Here is an 18,024-nt window from a genome sequence, read left to right on the forward strand (position 1 = left end):
ACCCCAGCAGACTGATTGTTATGGGCATGCTCTCTGACAAACCTAATGAAAAGGCTGTGGTTGACAGCTTGACAGCCATGACTCAGCTGATCAGCTCAAGGATGGACTTTGCAAGACAAGAGGAGAATAACTTGGCAGCAGACACATCATGCCATTCTTCAGTATCTCATATGAAACGACTTGGCACTGGGCTCGCAATGTTATGTGTGACTCTAGTGGGGCCACGAAACATGTTTCCTGTGGATAGGAATGGCAAAAGAGCTAAATCATTGTAATAATCTGCCTCGTCTGGTGCAGTAACTGCTAAACCTTTAGAACATGGCTTTACCTCTAATGTTTCTTTTATCGTTCTTATTCCCTTTTGGATTTGGTGTCTCCTCTTTAAAGGGGTTTTACTGTAAAATAATTTTATGACATGTCCCTTATAAGACCTGGAGGTTTTTGTGTAAATCCTTAAATTTGGTGGAGTGCGCAGTGCTGGACTGGGGTTTCTTGGGCCTACCAGAGGAAATTATTCTTAGGGCCCAACTCAGGTGTCACTATTAATGTTTAATAGGTTTCCTCAGGATAGATCATCAATATCAGATCAGTGGTGATCCAACACCCAGCATCCCCACCAATCAGCTGTTTGAAGAGGCTGCGGCGCTTCATTTCCTCTTCCTAGGCCAGTGACGTCACAGTCTTCATCAGTCATCAACTACATGGCCTAGGCGCAACTTAATCCCATTCAAGGGAATGGGGTTTAGCTGCTATACAAAGTACGGCTGCTATGCAATGGACGGCGCTGTGCTTGGTAAGCTGCGAGGAGGCTTTGGTAGTCACAAGAGCGCAGTGGCCTCCTCAAACAGCTGATCATTGGGGGTTCCTGGTGTCGGACCCCCCCCCCCCCCCCCCATATCTAATATTGATAAATATTAAAATCTCAAACAACCCATTCAAAGAATCAAAGAACGTGGTACATGATTATCTCCAAAGGCAGCTCCAAATGTTTTCTTTTTTTCTCCTGGATCTTTGGGGTCCATTATTGCATCAGTGCCTGGACCCACCAGAGGATCACTGGTACACTGGTGGGCCAGTCCGACCTTGGGCATAGGGACCTCAAATGCTTGAGACAGTTCACATGTAATATTGTGTCTCTTGGTAACTCCATGTTTTACTGCAGTGTTGCTATGCCATAAGTTGGTTTTTAGAGGTGAAATGTCATAAGAAAATGTGTTTTACCTGTAATAACCATATCGCAAAAGGTCTGCTCTTAGGTTGCCCATACATTTTATATAGCTGTTGGTCGAACTTGGTCCAGGCGGCAGTCAGTGGCGTAACTAAAAAATGACTGGGCCCCACAGCAAATTTTTGAACAGTGCCCCCCTCAGCAACTTCGCAACCTCCTCCTCCCGTGCAACCCTCACTCCTGCAGCTCGTCAACATTGCTCCCTCTAAGACCCGCTCCATCCGTTTTCTATACTGTATGTCATGTCGTTGCAAATAATGTAATTGTATAATATTGTTGAATGGACCCTGATAAAATCTTTTAGTCCTCCTCCTGGAGGGGCCCCTTCTGAGCTCTGGCCCCAAAGCAGCCGCTCCCCCTATAGCTATACTCCTGCCAGGCAGCTTTGCATGCACAGCTATATGGGGAAAAGGGAGTAACCCTCTGCCTTGAGAACAGGTCTTGAGAACCGAGGGATTGGCCATGTTCAAATCCAACAGCCTGATCCTCCTTTGCCCCAACATGATCCTTCTGGGGAAAGTCAGGACACCCTAATATGCATTAGATAGCTGGCCAATCCCACCATCTAATCTGTATGGAAAGCATTACATGCTACCTGGCCCTCGTTTTGAGCTTATCCATTTTTCATCTGGCTTTATTCTGTGTTCTGTGCAAGGATCGAGTATGGTGACACACTAAACCTTAGGTGCCTCTGTATGGCAATGCTTCTAGACAGGGGCGTAAACAGATCTTTTAGGGCCCTATAGCAAAACTTAGTATGAGCTCCCTCTTGCTTCAGCCACCAAGTATGTGTCAAATACTCCCAGACAACGCAAAGTACAAACTTGTGACAATTTTAAATTTAAAAGACATTTTTAATCATAAAAAATTATAATAATAAAAATTGCCCTCTGCCTCACTCACTTTACTTGACTTCTAGGTTAGAAATAGTGGAACAGGTGCTTCATAAATACGACAATTATCTTAACCACCATATTTCTCAATGTAATTACATCAGACAACTGGCATAAATACACTGATAAATCTGCTGCTTGCCTTCACACAGTATATAAAAAAACAAACTATGTGCCTGCAGCCACCACTAGGGGGAGCTCAGTGCATAGGAAAATATATAGTTGCCATTGAATGTAATAGAAGCTGTAAGTAATCAGTCTGCACTAAGATCCACCTAGTAGTAGCTGTCAAAAAGTGCATTGATTCTTCGTAGGGAACAGGAGTTCAGCACCTCACATGTCCTATTGCAGTTACGTGATCTGCTTAAATGTCAGGTACACCACTGTATTTAAAGCCTTCTTCTTCATCCATGTATTATCTCCTCTAGTTCTACATCCAGTGTTTCTCTACAGTTGTTTTTACATTCTGTCCAATGTCCACAATCTTCTTCACTGTTTCACTTTTGGCATGGCTTTGTGCACATCACGTTGTGGCAGTACAGTTGAAGTATACTGTTATACAGTAGAAGCCTGGTTATGGTTATGGTTATGCTACCATATACTTTTTTGGTATACAGATATAGGGACACAGGGGCAGACTGGGAACTTAAAGTGGCCCTGGATAAAAACTAAAAGTAGCCTCATATGGTAGGCAGGTCCAAATCAACAGAAAGTGGGTTAACACAAGTAGGCGGGATTAGCAATACTGTAGCACAAAATACAGTCCCAGCAGAACCATATACCACAGTGCAGCGCAATAACTGTCCCTCTGTGGTGACCATCAATAGCTGCCATTTTCTGACCCCCTCCTCCAGTGCGTGGACTTAGGAGATGATACGCGGGATACAGCTGTTGAATTCAGGAATTCATGTGCGGTCGCTGGCCGGGTACATGAGTACCTGATTCTCACAAAGTTAAACCGCTGAGAACTAATTATGTATCTGGCCAACGGCAAAGAGCAGGGCTTCGGTGGCCCCCTGTGTGATGGGCCACCAGGAAATTTCCCTGGTCTACGGCCAGTCCACCCTTGTGGGGATAAAATGTGATACCTATATGGTATCTCGGCTCCATCTCTTTACTAGAAACAATTGGGGCTTGATAAAATTAGATTATTGTTGACCATCCTCACTCATATCAGCGGGACCAGCCGACCGTATGGGGGTCTTCCAAGAGAAGGGTTGGGCAGTTAGATTTCCTCATGTAGGATCCTGTTGTTCTCAGGGAAGATAAGCTGCCACCCGATGTGTTGGGCAGCACGTAAATACCCACTCACTGTTGAGAACATATGTGTGCTGGGCCAAGCCAAGCATTCATGTAGATGGAGGAGTCAGGAGGAATAGCAGTAAACTGAATAAGCTTCTAGCCAGCCATGTGTATGGCCGGCCTTAAACTTAATTGTATCTGGAGGTCCATGCAAGGGCAAACTACTAAACATACTTATCATACATGCCGTTGCCATGTCTGTAGAAAGTCCCCAGATAAGCACCTTTATTTCTTATTGCTTTGGTACCACTAGGTCCAATGATCAGGAGAATCAGGAGTTATCCTATGGTTAATGTAAAAAATGAAAATCAGACATCACATAGTTCATGACAATGTATTTCTAACAAAACTAGAACCAGCCCTGTACCTCACATGGATCCAGAGATCTCACCATTGATTGCTCCGTTGCATTTATTTTAAGCTGGCAGCTCAGGGTGCGTATACTTTCTTGTGAGGCATGTCCTTTCTGCTGCAGTTCTCTACTTTTACAGTTCAGTGGATGTGTCCTTAATTCTGCAACTCTCTCCCTGTTGCGGTCACCGCTTACAACTGTAGATATGGCTGGTGGCAGCTGAAAGTTGGAACTGAGCATGTGCAACCACCTCAGTGAAGTGGACAGAGAAATTAGAAAACAGAAAAAACAGCAGATGATGCTCTACAGAAAGATTTTATTGAATAACTCAATGGCTATACAAAATTTTAATTACATGTAATTACAAGTCATCAGATCCAGGTGCTGCCTTTAAAAAATTTAGAATGTTTTTTGTGGGACAACCCCTTTAAATTGTTTTATACATAAGACTCACTAGTATGCGTTCACTATAGCAGATAATGCACCATCTGCTGAAAAATATTAAAGGACCTGCTATTACTGAAGTTTGAAGTATTTCCCCATCCAGTTTCTCCCTCGGGATTAGGACACCTTGACTGTTTTCCGTCCTCAGGTGCTGCAATGCAAATGGCTGTCACTTTAGAAGACCTATGTAAGAGTCAATAACTTGCATACAACTTTCAGAAAAGATCCAAAGTTCTGACTCTCTCAACCCTGGCTGAACAAGAGATCTCATTGTACTGATGAACAGGGCGGATTGGCCATAGACCTTACAGGGAAATTTCCCAGTGGGCCGATGCCCAAGCCCACATCTCTGAGTACATAATAAGCTATCAGAGGTAATTAACTCTGTGAGGATCAGGTACTCATGTACCCGGCCAGCGTCATGCCCTCCTGAATTCAACTATGTCCCGCATCTCGCCTCCATCTCAGCCCACTGCCACATATCTTAATCAGAGACAACTGGTAGAGGAGGAGAGAAAATGGCCTCTATTGATGGCCAACTCAGGGACAGCTTTTGTGGCAATATATTGGGAGGCACTATGGTATGTGGTATTTTGCACTATGGTATTGCTGAACCCTCTCCTAAGGTTGCCCTGTCTTAATTTAGATCCTCCTACAACATGAGGCCACTTTTAGGTATTTTTTTTCCAGGGCCACTTTAGGTTCCCGATCCGCCCCTGCTGATGAAGCGTATTCCATTGACTAATGAAAGTTCCTTTCACCATGACAGAAGGTCATCTCAGAATTTCTTGACCTCTATGATAACACTCTGGTTTCTATGTCAGCAGAACTTCTTGGTGACCGCTAATATTCTCATGTTGTATAGTAGAGAGTGCGTTATCTCAGTATGTCTTGTTGTGCTTAGTAGAATTCTTCAAAATCCAGACATAAACAATATATACCAATATCTGTACATGTGAAAGATGCTATCTTCAGATGTCCAACTATAACCCCTTCATATAACATACACATTTCTTTTTTCGGTAGCTGAGCCATTAGTCCAGAACATACGGGAGCAGAGGATGAAAAGAAGTGACTTTGACATCATTAAAGTGATTGGACAGGGAGCATTCAGTGAGGTAAGAGCTGAGCTTCATATATATGATATCTGTCTAATGGCTAATCCGGGTCTAAAGATTAACACTGGTGTGAAGAAAATGTTCTAGAAGAATGGAGAAACATTGGACGGAGATACATTTGACTCACCAAATGAAGTGGTTCTCCGAGCTCTTGCTTAGTTATATAGGACTTGTGCATGTCCTTTTCAATCTCCTATAATCCATGAGGACTAATAATTAAGATATTTGTGTAAGGACTTCCCCCCCCCTCAAACTATCTAAATGATGGCTACTACCAACTTTTCATTGGGTTATCCTAGGGGTGTCTGCTGGGTCATGTGCCCTGGATGTCAGGAGGGAGCCAGCAAGCCACCCGCTCAGGGGATTTAGAAACAGGGCGAAGGCTAAAATATGAAACTTTTCCCTGGATGGAGCAAAGCCTATGAACTCCCCAGGGTTGTCCACTGCTGGACCTCATGAAACCTGTTCTCTGGACGCCGTTATGAGTGTAGTTTGTCCTCACCACAGGATGCTGTGATCACCTAGTAAGTTAGTCCAGCCATAGTTTGTTAAAGTATGTTACAACCTAAATATAAGGTCATTGCATTGGGATTTGTTCTGAATATGTGTTTTCAAAGGTATTTCCCCCTAAAATGAGTCCTTGTGTTGTCTCGCCGTTTCATGCAAAAAAAACAAAAAATCCAATTTAGTAGTTCTATCCTTTTTTTCAGAGATCTAGATGAAAATTTTATGGCCACCATTACAGATTTCAAGGGGGATTTCATGCAGCTTTCTTTGTAATTTGCTCAAGTAAAATCTGCAGCGGATTACTGCACACCTCAAGTGGATGAAATTTCACGAACTGCATGGAAAAAACGAGCATGCTGCGTATTTTCACTGCACTTTTGATGTAGCAAGGGATCGATTTTTGGAGAGATCAACTCTGTGTGGACTTAGAGCCCTTTTACAAAGGAAGAGGATCGGGGCAAATATTGGGAACAAACGTTCCTACCAATGCTCGTTCCTGAAAATCGGGTAAATGGGCTGCTGATCATCTGACAAATGAGCTAATTGCATCTTTCATGCGGCACCAAATATTCTCGTTTGCTGGCAGCATATCGGCCTATGTAAACAGGGTAAGTGTATGGGGACAAATGACCGTAGTAGTAGCGATCGTTTATCCCCATACATCACTGATCACTGCTGCATTTGAATGCAGCTAGCAAGCGGACGAAGAGGAAGGATGAAATTCTGTAAAAAATCCCTTGCTTTTGCAGTGGTGTGTTATGGCGTTCGTTCCTGTAGATGAGAAGGGTTTAAAAGCAGCTGGAGCGCTCTACAGCGAAGAAGCGGCTGTTACAAACAAACAGCCTGGGATCCCAGCACACCCAGTGCTTCACAACCAGGATTGGAGGTATTTCCGACCTCGGCTGTTAACCCATTGATCATGCTATGGTCCATACCGCCGCATGATCAAAGGGGACTCCACCTCCAATGGGGTCACCGGGTTTCCCAGTGACCCGATCAGCGGCTGGGGGAGCCATCCACAGTCAGCCCTGAGGTCCTCTGCGCAGTAAGCCTGCCCTTGGGGCATAATAGTGTTGTCCTATCACCGCACCCTCCCCCCCAAAAAAAAAAATCTGAACATGAATGATGTAAAAAAAACAAAAAAGACGACAAAATTTTTTTTATATAGGTACGCAGCAAAAAAAAATAAAAAATTATAAATGACACCGTAATGTACTGAACATCTGCAAAAAAATTATAATATTTTCCCCTACATAAAACAAGCCCTCAGCCTGCCACATCAAAGGAAAAGGCAGCTGAAATGCATAGAGGAATAAACTGAAAAACTTTGCTGGTCAGTAAGTTGTTTTCAGGCCCGTTCATTTAGGCTAGTTTCACATCTGCAGCATTGTGATCCAACCGCCAGCTCCAGTAGAGAACGTCGGAAATTGGCCGGACACAAACCGCGGCGTGCAGCAGTTTCTATTGTACTCATAGTTAATCGGACCGGTGGGCATTCCGGTTGCATCTGGCAGAGCCGGATCTGGAGATTTCGGAATTGCTGCCGCAGATGTGAAACTAGCCCAAGGGGTTTAAAAGGGTTGTCCACTTTGGGAAATCTCTTCCTGCTAGAAGGGTCCCCTTACAATATCAGCCATAAGCTGGAATCCCTGCAGCGCCGTCACAGGAGGAAAGAAGCACTGCATTGTTCCCATTTAAAGAGGAGCTGTCACCTCTCCTGACATGTCTGTTTTAGTAACTACTTGCGTCCCCCGTGTAATAACAATTCTAGAGCATCTATTCTTATGATTCTATATTATGCCATTCCTCTATTATTCCTGAATGAATTGCTGGCAGTTTACAATGAAGGTCCAGATAGGTGTTACCAGAAGGGGGTGTGTCCCTGCACAGTCTGACATTGCCCAGTCAGTGCTGCCAGTGTCAGACTGTGCAGGGACCCACCCCCAACTGGTAACACCCATCTGGACCCTCATTGCAAACTGCTGGCAATTCATTCATAACTTCTAGCAGGAATAACACAGGAATGGCACATCATAGAGTCATAGGAATAGATGCTCCAGAATTGTTATTACAGGGGGGATGCAAGTAGTCACTAAAACAGACATGTCAGGAGAGGAGACAGATACTGTTGAAGTAAATGGAATGTGTCAGGTCCTCCTAAGAGAGAGAGAGAGAGATGCTCTTTGAATGTTCTTTGCTATGGCTAATAAATGGAGGTCCTGAACGGGGGAAATCATGGATGGCTCTTTGTTTTCCAAGACAGAAAGGATATTTTGGGAGGCATGGATCATCTTTGCCAAATTTGTTGCCATTTATAAAGACATGTTCTCAACATGTATGGTCAGAAATATATGTTAGCTGAGAAAGGCATGGACTCGGGCTCTCTAGATGCTGAGGAACTGCAAGTCCTAGGATTCCTGACCAGCCTATGGTTTGCATGGCGTGTGGGGTCATGACCTAAAGGATGAACATATTATGCAGGAATGGAACCGGGGATTAAAAAATAAAGTCCTGTTGTTTGTACCGGATTGGAATAAAAGCTTTCCATTAGACGTTAGACAGGTATGGTTAGTTTTTTTCAAGATCTAGGTCAATGCAGTTTTTCCCACGACCATATATGTCATAGGAATATGGATCTTGGTTTATCTGTATGGGTAGCAATATTGGTGGCCATGTATTGGGTTAACAGGCCCACTGCAGAGGTTTCATGTATAGACATCATGTGGTCGGGTCTGTGGATTTATTAACCCCAGGTACTGAAATCAGATATATGGTTGGTCACTTTGCCAACATGTAAAGCTACAGGGATTTATTCAGGGACAGTGAATCATGCCAATATAAGTCTTTAAAGAGGTTTTCCTGAGATGACTTGAATAGGTCATCAGTATCTGATTGGTGGGGTTCCGACACCTGCTGTTTGAGAAGGCACCGCAGTAGATCCGTGGCCGTCTCACAGTTTTGCCTAGGCCAGTGATGACACGTCATGGCCTAGGCGCGGCTCAGCCCCATAGAAGTGAATAGGGCTGAGCGCGATACCAAGCGCAGCTACTATTCAATCTACGGCGCTGTGCTTGGTGAGCTGTAAGGAGGCCGCAGCGCTACTGCCAGCTGATCAGCAAGAGTCCCGGGTGTCCGATCCCCACCGATCAGATACGGAAAACCCCTTTAAGACTTTTCTTGCCTAGATCCTGAGTTACAGCCTGTAATATAGTCCAGAGCTGCATTCACAATCCTGCTGGTTATTATTGCAAACAGCCATACAGTTTATAATCCAGTGGGGCACTTCTTTTTTTTCTTCTCAACATCAGATTCGTATGCAGATTCCTACATTGTTTTTAGAACGCAGACATGGAGCCAGCAAGGAAATGCTGGGAGTTTTCAGCTCTGAAGTTTGCAGAATTACGAATGCAGCTCTGAGTAATAACACAGGCTGTAACTTAAACAATATCAAATAGCGTCAATGTTTGAGTATTAATAATTACGGCGTAGACAGGATATTTGTGTACAGTAAATCCACGTGAATTCTCATAATTGTATTTTATGATCTGTTATTATGGCGCCCATACACATTAGATGCACTCTCCCGCCGACCATCAAATATCTGTCTTTCATGACTCTTTGCCAACAGATGATTGGGCGTTTTCGATTTCAATCATTTTTTCTCCTGGGAGATAGCTCACTGCTAGAGATGTCTGCCAGAGGCTTATTTCATTCTCTCCATTGACATCACATGCTAGTTCAGCCGAACCGAGTGTCAAGGGCGGACTGGGAACTAAAAGTGGCCCTGGAAAAAAAGGTAAAAGTGGCCCCATGTGCAGGCAGGTCCAAATTGACAGAAGGTGGCGCAACATAATTAGGCAGGGCCAACATATGTAAGGATGGCCAGCAGTACCATAGGGTAGAGCAATATACCACCCCTGCTGAGCCAAATACCACAGTGCAGCACAAAATACCGCCACCTGCCCCACAGTATTCAACTGTGTCACTGTCCTGAGGATGTCATGGGGACCTGCAGCTGCCTTCCTACTTGCGTAGGAGAGAATCAGATCTTTATATACCTGGCTGGCGGCCATGAGGAGGGCTTGGGTGGCCTTCCTAGGCATCAGCCCACGAGGAAACTTCCCTGTAGGGTCTATGGACAATCTGCCATGTGTATGGGGAGGGGGTATAGAGGAACAATGAGAATTCAGCCAACAGCTTTCTGAGGCTTCATGCGCACGACCGTATCCATTTTGTGGTCCGGAAACCGCAGACCCCGGCCGTGTGCGTGCTGCCACTTTCTTTCTTCCTTCTATAGAAATGTCCTACCCTTGTCCGCAAAAATGGACAAGAATAGGACATGTTCTATTTTTGTCACTCTGAAGCAGAGCCAAAATACGGTTGTGTGCCTGAGGCCTAAGGGTTGGTTTGTCCAGGATTTATATTGATGGCCTTTTCTTTTACCATTCAAAAGCTTGCGCCATATGCTGATTACTGCGTCTTTGGGTTAAATTCATCGAGAGGCGCTATATGAACATGACGGTATGTGTCTCTGATCTGGCAAAAAAGCACCGGATGAAACACAAAGAAAACCTTGGAGATACAACAAAGGGTCTAAGGGCAAATTCAAACATAATTTAGCCAGATTATATTGTACCTGCTCCTTCAGAATGGAACTAGGATTGGGCAGCAGCGGCGTAACTACCATAGCGGCAGAGCATGCGACTGCTATGGGGCCCAGGGAAAGACGGGGCCCAGTCTTAATTGGGATTATCTCCTCTTCTACTGGAGGTGAAAACTTGGTCAGGACTCTGCCCTCTAAAGGAACAACATTTAGCAAACAAGGCAGTGGAAAAAATGGTCCAAGGATCATTGAAAGGGGTTTAGGTGGAAACCCTTCTGTCCTGTGTGGGGGACCTGGTTTAATACTTGCTATGGGGCCCTTACTTCTCTATGTACGCCACTGTTGGGCAGTCCCTAGAAATATGGGCAAAATATTACCAAAGCACAGCATCATTACCTGACTATACGTAGGCAGATTTTCAACCAAATTCGAGGGTGGCGGTATTGTTCACTTTTGGGGTAGTTGTACCTGTTTCCTCATAACGTGGTTCTCGCTGTAATTTACAGCATCAGATAGATTTTGCAGAGTATTGAAGGTGATTTCATATAATCCCATTCGCACAGGACACAAGATTACGATTTTCAGGGTTTGCTGTTGTTTTTTTTTCATGCCTTTGACTGCGTTCAGTAAGCGAAGCTACATGTTAAATCCATGTATAATCTCATAAAGCCAGAAATAGTAGGACAAGTCTTTACAAGGGAATTTCCTAAATAGTGTCGTAGTTTAACATTCTAATTTTGGCTTGGCACAAACGTTATAATATTAGTCAGCATGCTAAATAACCTATAAAAGAGAAAAACCAAAACCCTGCCAACTTGACTATGGTGTGAAGTGTATAGGACTGATGGTATATTGATACATAGCAGATTTGTTGCAGAAATTTCTGCAACTGTCCCAGTCATCTGAATGGGGCTCAGAGAAATCCATAGAATTGCCATGGAAATTACCCCCATTCAGATGAATGGAACTGTTGTAAAAATGGCTGCATTTGAATAAACCCTTAAAGTAGAAATCCTAAGAGCAGGGGCGCGCACCGTCAATGAGGCGATGTGAGACAATCACCTTAGGAAGCACCACCTTAAGAAATGCAGTGGGCGCCGGTACTATTAAGTAATGAGCACTCCCATTGTGGAAGCGATCATCTCTCTATATCCAACTGTATTGCTGTCCTCAGAACTGAGATACAGTCGAATGCTGCTGCGGGGCACAGGAGAGGTCTCCCTGCCCCATCGTTCCCTCTTATAGGCCACAGCTACTAGGCCTGTATTGCTTAGTAAAAAAAATGGTGGTGTAGCCCTAGTAACTAATCTTAGTTTTTTCAAGGTGACCACACACACATGAAACACCTCCTAGCCGAACACTCATCTGACAGCTGTTTCTCAGGGGTCCACCATAGGCATGCACACATTTAGCTCAGCTAGGCATGCATGTTTATTTTAATGGGGAAAGGAGACTAAGACACTGTCAGACACCTCTGCCTCTGTTGGCAGCTTATCTCCTCCTCCAGTTAAAGGCTTGGTAGCTGAAACGCGCGTCGGGGTGGACGCTGGACCCCTCTCACTTATGGGTATGGATTTATCTCTGTTTGTTGTAATTTATGAATGTTTATACAATTTATGCCTATTTGGCATCCTGTGGATACTTTCTATATACCGTATATTAACTTGACAATTATTGTGTATGCATCATTGGATTGTATCCTGCGTTATGACACATGTATTATGGGGTGGTCGGGGCCCAGTCTTCTTTGTGATTAATGTTTTATCATAGCTTTTTGATAAAGCTTTTATTGTCTGCTACCAATGAATTAAATAAAGATAATATTTTTAGATATACATTTTATGATGCACATGTTTTTTTTTTTTTATATACGTGATAGATTGTCAGCTGACCTGCCAAGATTTTTGGGTTCAACTGATCTTTGTGTAATGTGTGTGGTTTTCGACCCAAATGGCATATTTAGACCTTGAGACATAATTTAGGATTATCACCAAGCCAGTACTTCATTTGCAGAGTGCTGTTGATTGCCCATTTTTAGTGCAGAGTATAGAACTGACTTGTCTGGGTGAAAGGCCTTTGTCTGGAATCTATTCTTCTTGTGGGGAGCACCTGTTACATGGAAGGAGCCTTATAGGCGTGCAGTGCTCCCCTGGGAAAAAGGTATGCCAATTGACTCTCTTTCCAAGACTGAAAAGAAGGCTGAGCCTTTGGAGTTACCAGTTGGAAGGTAGCTATCCTATAAGTCAGTGGTCGACCTTTAAACAGGCCTTGAGACATATATTAGGAGTATAGCTAACCCAGTACCTCATCTGCAGACAACGGTTTCAGGGTGATTGCCCCTCATCAGTGGAGATCAGAAAGGCGAGAGGCCTTTGTTGGGGATCTGAGTAGTGCTAATTTTCTTGTGGAGAGCTCCTGCTAGGTGGAAGGCGCTTTATAGCCATGCAATGCTCCTCTGGGAAAAAGGTATGCAAGTTAACTCTCTTTCCAAAACAGAAAAGAAGCCAGAGCCTCTGGAGCCACCAGTTGGAAGGTAGCTATCCTAAGTCAATGGTCAAACTTTTAAACAGGCCTTGAGACATAAGTTACGATTATAGCTAATCCAGTACCTCATCTGGAGACAGCTGTTTCTGCAGTTGATTGTCCCTCATCAGTGCAGAGCAGAAAGAACTGACTTGGCTGGATAAAAAGCTTTGGTTGGAGATCTGGGTATTATTCCTCCTTCTAAAGAGCAGTGGTGAGCAGGTGTGATTACACCTAATCTGTCCCATTAATTTCAATGGGATGGCTTGTTCCTATGCAAGTGTATAGGAGAAAGCCGCCCCATTGAAATGATGTCATCAATAAAAATAAAATTAAAATAACTTGGACAACACCTTTAAAAAAAATGTGGCTGTCCATGATTTTCGGATCAGTTGTCAGCTGGACGAGGATAAGTCCTAAAATATCCTCTGAACAGTTCTTGTGACCTTTAATTATCTGTTACTAAGCATTTAATTTTTCTTACCCCGATCATCTGTTCAATAATAGGACATAGGAGACTTTAATACTGTGAGTTATATCAGAAAGAACCTAATCCAAGGACAGAGCTGTTCAAATAAACCACTCCTGTTCTATGACTGAGCTTTTACATGGCAACCTTTTTTGTTATTGAAAGTCTGAGTGCATGCTTCTTTCTACCAAAGTGCAAGAAAAAGTCCAGTGTACTACACAAAAAAAGTGCAGAGAATGCGGTCTTGCAAAAGCAATTTCCAAAAGCAGAAGGGGCACAGCCTATTCCCCATCCCTCCAAGCCAGGGACAAGTAGTCGCCCCTAGTAGAAGCTTATGGCGACATATGGTTCTGTAGCATCTGTCACTCAATCATTCTTCATAGCTCAGAGCTACTACACACTTGACCTTAGCCCAAAGGCTGAGAAGCAATGATGGCTCAGAGCTGGGTTATGGGGGCATGAGGGCAAGAAACCTCCAGACCAGTAGGATGTACATCCATAAAAACATTGCATCCCAAACAAAGAATGTAGCCAATGAACACACAGTGAGCTTAAAGGGGTTTTGCCATCACATACAATGGGGGCATATCGCTAGGATATGCTCCCATTGTAAGATAGGTGTGGGTCACACCTTTGGGACCCGCACCTACAACGAGAACGGAGCGGGGAAATGAATGGAGGGCGCACTGCGCATGCGCAGCCGCCCTCCATTCATTTCAATGGGGCTGTCAAAAATTGCCGAACGCTAGCTCGGCTATTTCCATCTGCCCCATAGAAATGAATGGGAGCAGGGGCCGCGCGTGCGTTGTGCGCTCCCATTCACTTGTATAAGAGCAATGGGGAGCAGCCTATGGTGGTGGACAGATCCCAGGAAACCCGGGGTCCACCAGCCACAGCTCTCCCCGCACCGTTCTCCTTGTAGGTGTGATTTCCAGATTTGGACCCGCACCTATCAGACATTGGGGCATATCCTAGCGATATACCCCCATTGTATGTGATGGGAATACCCCTTTAAAGGCTATGTACACTTTCGGAGGCGCATTCTTATCAGTAAGATAATAACTGAGCTATAATAAGTGTTTATAAAGTCAGAGAGCAGACATAAGGAGCCCGTCAGCTCCCCAACTGACAGAGCAGAGAGAAAATCCAGAGGCTGCTACTAGAGCATTTCAGCTATGTACAGAAAAAAGGACTCCATATTTTTAATAAAGACCAAGTGAAAAAATGATTTTTAGCTCAAAATGAGTACAATGCAATAATTAAAAATAATTGCCCCCAAAGGTGTAACATAGCCTTTAAAGGCGTTCTCTGGGACCATACTTAAAAAAGAATTCCTTTTAAAGGGGTTCTCCAGGATTTTCATATTGATGGCCTATCTTCAGGATAGGTAATCAATATGAGATTAATGGGGGTCCATCTTCCCAGAACCCCCTAGCAGTTTGAGTAAGCTACGGTGCTTACAAGATCTCTGGTGAGCGCCGCAACCTTCTTACAGCTTACCATGCAGAGGCTGTCCATTGGATAGCGGATGTGCTTGGTGTTGCAGCTCAGCCCTATTCACTTGAATTTGACTATCCTGAGGATAGGCCATCAATATAAAAATCCTTGAGAACCTCTTTATCTGTGGATAGAAGATGTTTCCTAAATTACTTACTCCTTCATAGTAGCGCCATTTTCTCTAGTGGGCGCATTCAGGTTTCACCACTTCCTGTGACATCCCGGTCTAGACACAGTCTTCTGTCTTCCAGTCTGTGCAATATATGAGCATCATCACTGACATCACCTGTACTGAACTGGTGGGCAGGGGGAGCATGCGATGGAACAGATGCCGACGCAACACATGCTGAGTTTCTTTTGCCAACCCAGCCAGAAATTTCAAAACCAGAAGTTCAGGATCCGAACAATTGCAGCATTGATGACTATTACTACTCGAGCATAGCGCTACAGTACATAGGCTGAAATATACATTGTCTAAGGGTAAGCTCAGCGATTAAAAAGAACATTTTGATCCTATAGAACTACTTTAAAATTAGGAGAAAAAGTCATGACAGCCAAGACAACAGACTAATTAAAAAATTTTGTTTCATGTTTGCAAAAGCTAGAAGGCCCAGACAAATGGAGGTGTACTGTATGTGCTCAAAGGAGTGAAAGTGCATGCAAATGTAGGATCCCATCCCCATTAATTTCAGGCACCATTTCTCGGGCTTTCAAACTCCCAAATTTCTCTGGAGTCGTTGTGTCGCTAATGTGTATCACATTTCTAAATCTTAACAGGGCAACATACATGATCCCTGGGACCCCTTCTGAATTGGTGAGAAGATCATGGTTGGGGGCCACTGGGTAAACCATTGACTGATATGCTTAGTCTTTAAATGGAGATCTCTGAAGTTAATGGCCTGTAAATAATCTACTTTCTTGTTATAAATTGACCTTTTATTGGGAAATGTTTTCTCCTATTCTAGTTAATAATCGTAGCTTGAAACTCTTGGGGCCCAATGCCAAAAATGACCTGGGTCACCACCGAACAGGCGTCAGCCTTGCATTCTTCTGAAATATTATCAGATTGACGGGCGTATAAAGATTATATAGACAATGCAAAAGTATTCACATTGTGTTACAGTGTGATGCCCCCACATACAAATAATGGCTGCTCTCTGTTATAGCATTAAGACTTTTGGACCCCCCAGGAGCAGCGGCCCGGTTGCTGCCTCTGAACCATCTAAAGCTACTTTGTACAGACGAAATTTGTACATACCAATTTCCACATGTTAATGGGAAATATCTGCTCTGTTTTGATTGTCTACGAGCTTTCATAATGGTTCTCTGCTGAACAATATCTCCCTTGTGTTGATGGCTTTGTCTCCTCTTGATTTCAGGTTGCAGTTGTGCGGAAGAAAAGCAACGCTCAGGTTTACGCCCTGAAGATAATGAACAAGTGGGACCTTCTAAAAAGATCAGATGTGAGAGGAGAGGACGTATAGAGGGATGGTGTGTGGGGAGTAGTGGGACAGTGTATAGACCAAGGACAGAAAGTGAAGAGGTCTCATGCTCATGTCCATTTTCTTTCTCTAGGTTGCCTGCTTTAGAGAAGAGCGAGAAGTTCTGGTGAATGGAGACAAGAGATGGATAACGCAGTTGCACTTTGCCTTTCAGGATGATAATTATCTTGTAAGTTTTCACTTATACTACAGGACACATGGACATGTTTGGTATTTCAAGTCAGTCCCATTCAGGTGAAGCACCTGGCTTTCACCAAAATCTGAAATTTCAGGTTTGACTGCAGTTGATTCCAGTGCCCTCATTACTTCCAACCAGATAAAACTTACATAAGTCTGCAAAGTTCAGATTTATGGTGCTCCTTGGCAAGGTCTTCATCCTGCAAAACCAACAGGAAATTAACACGAGAATTTGTTTCCATGAGTAAAATAGTACTAGAATAGGATAATTGTAATGTGATGAAACTGAAAGAAGATATTTTAGGAAATGTCACATGACACTTGACTTGCAAAACAGCGATGTTTTACTTATTGTCACTTGACTATTTAAGAGGGTACATGTAAAAACTTCAGTAACACAGTGAGCAACAGTAAGTCTCTCTTAGGTATAGGCCATGGTACTCAGGTGTGTGGCTTCTTTAATGGTCTGTGGAATTCGTCACACAACACAGTCAATGTACTAAATTATAACAACATAATCACTGATGTCTTAGTTAATCATGCTATTAGTACACCAGGTGCCTCCTGCTTTTTGACGATCTCCTCTGCAGACATGAGTTAGTCATTTTTCTGCTTCTCATACACATTGAGTGGCTGATCCCTGCAGTCTCTGGTCTGACTTAGTGACCCAACTAACCTGGGGTGATGCAACCCACATGTAGGCTTCCCACGTAGCTACTTCTCCTGGTTCTTTTCATGCTCTTCACACACTCTCCTCAGTTCTGCCTACTGCTTGTCACAGGGGATTGTGCCTTTCTTCAGACTCTGTACCACAGGAACCAGATTCCCTTGTGTAATGACCTCCAATAAAGGCTACACATGACCTCTTTAACCTGCTGAGACACTATTTTGATAGGCCGTGTTTTCAATTTTGCATTGAGGCACAGGAAATTCAAATTATGTCTTAGGGCCTGGGCTATACTGAGACGTTTTGTAGAACTACTTATCTACTGTATCTAGCTCTCATGCATGTGGAGTTTTAGGCAGAACACCCACATCTCAGCTTACTGGCCCCTATGTGTATTAATGAGGAACACTCCACATCTCAGTTTACTGGCCCCTATGTGTATTAATGAATGAAGAAAGGAAGGGTTAACTGAAGCCGTATATGAATTTTGGGTTTCTTATTAGATAGATCTCCTGCTACTGACTGATGACCAGTAATACTTCTCTTTCCTAGTACCTTGTGATGGATTATTATGTGGGAGGTGACCTTCTATCCATGCTCAGTAAGTTTCCAGATGGGTTTCCTCTACACATGGCAATCTTCTACCTGGCTGAGATGATCATGGCTGTTAATTCTGTCCATTCTCTGGGTTACATACATAGGTGAGAGATGTGCAAATATTTATTTATTGCTATGAGCCATG

At 43.7% G+C, this 18,024-nt stretch overlaps 1 protein-coding gene across 5 annotated transcripts in view; it reads left to right on the plus strand.

Annotated features, from left to right (window-relative positions):
• Positions 1-18,024, plus strand: part of DMPK (DM1 protein kinase) — a 33,324-nt gene that overhangs the window by 2,417 nt on the left and 12,883 nt on the right. For all 5 annotated transcript variants that reach the window (XR_005780745.1, XR_005780744.1, XM_040442416.1 and 2 more), the window contains 4 exons: positions 5,246-5,337; positions 16,316-16,399; positions 16,512-16,607; positions 17,835-17,983. Coding sequence is in view for 3 of the 5 variants with exons in the window: in XM_040442416.1 (XP_040298350.1) it covers positions 5,246-5,337; positions 16,316-16,399; positions 16,512-16,607; positions 17,835-17,983 (421 nt within the window). In the remaining 2 variants the exon portion in view is untranslated. The remainder of the gene's footprint in view (positions 1-5,245; positions 5,338-16,315; positions 16,400-16,511; positions 16,608-17,834; positions 17,984-18,024) is intronic.

The sequence above is a fragment of the Bufo bufo genome, chromosome 8, assembly GCF_905171765.1.
Source record: "Bufo bufo chromosome 8, aBufBuf1.1, whole genome shotgun sequence".
In the NCBI taxonomy this organism is placed as follows: domain Eukaryota; kingdom Metazoa; phylum Chordata; class Amphibia; order Anura; family Bufonidae; genus Bufo; species Bufo bufo.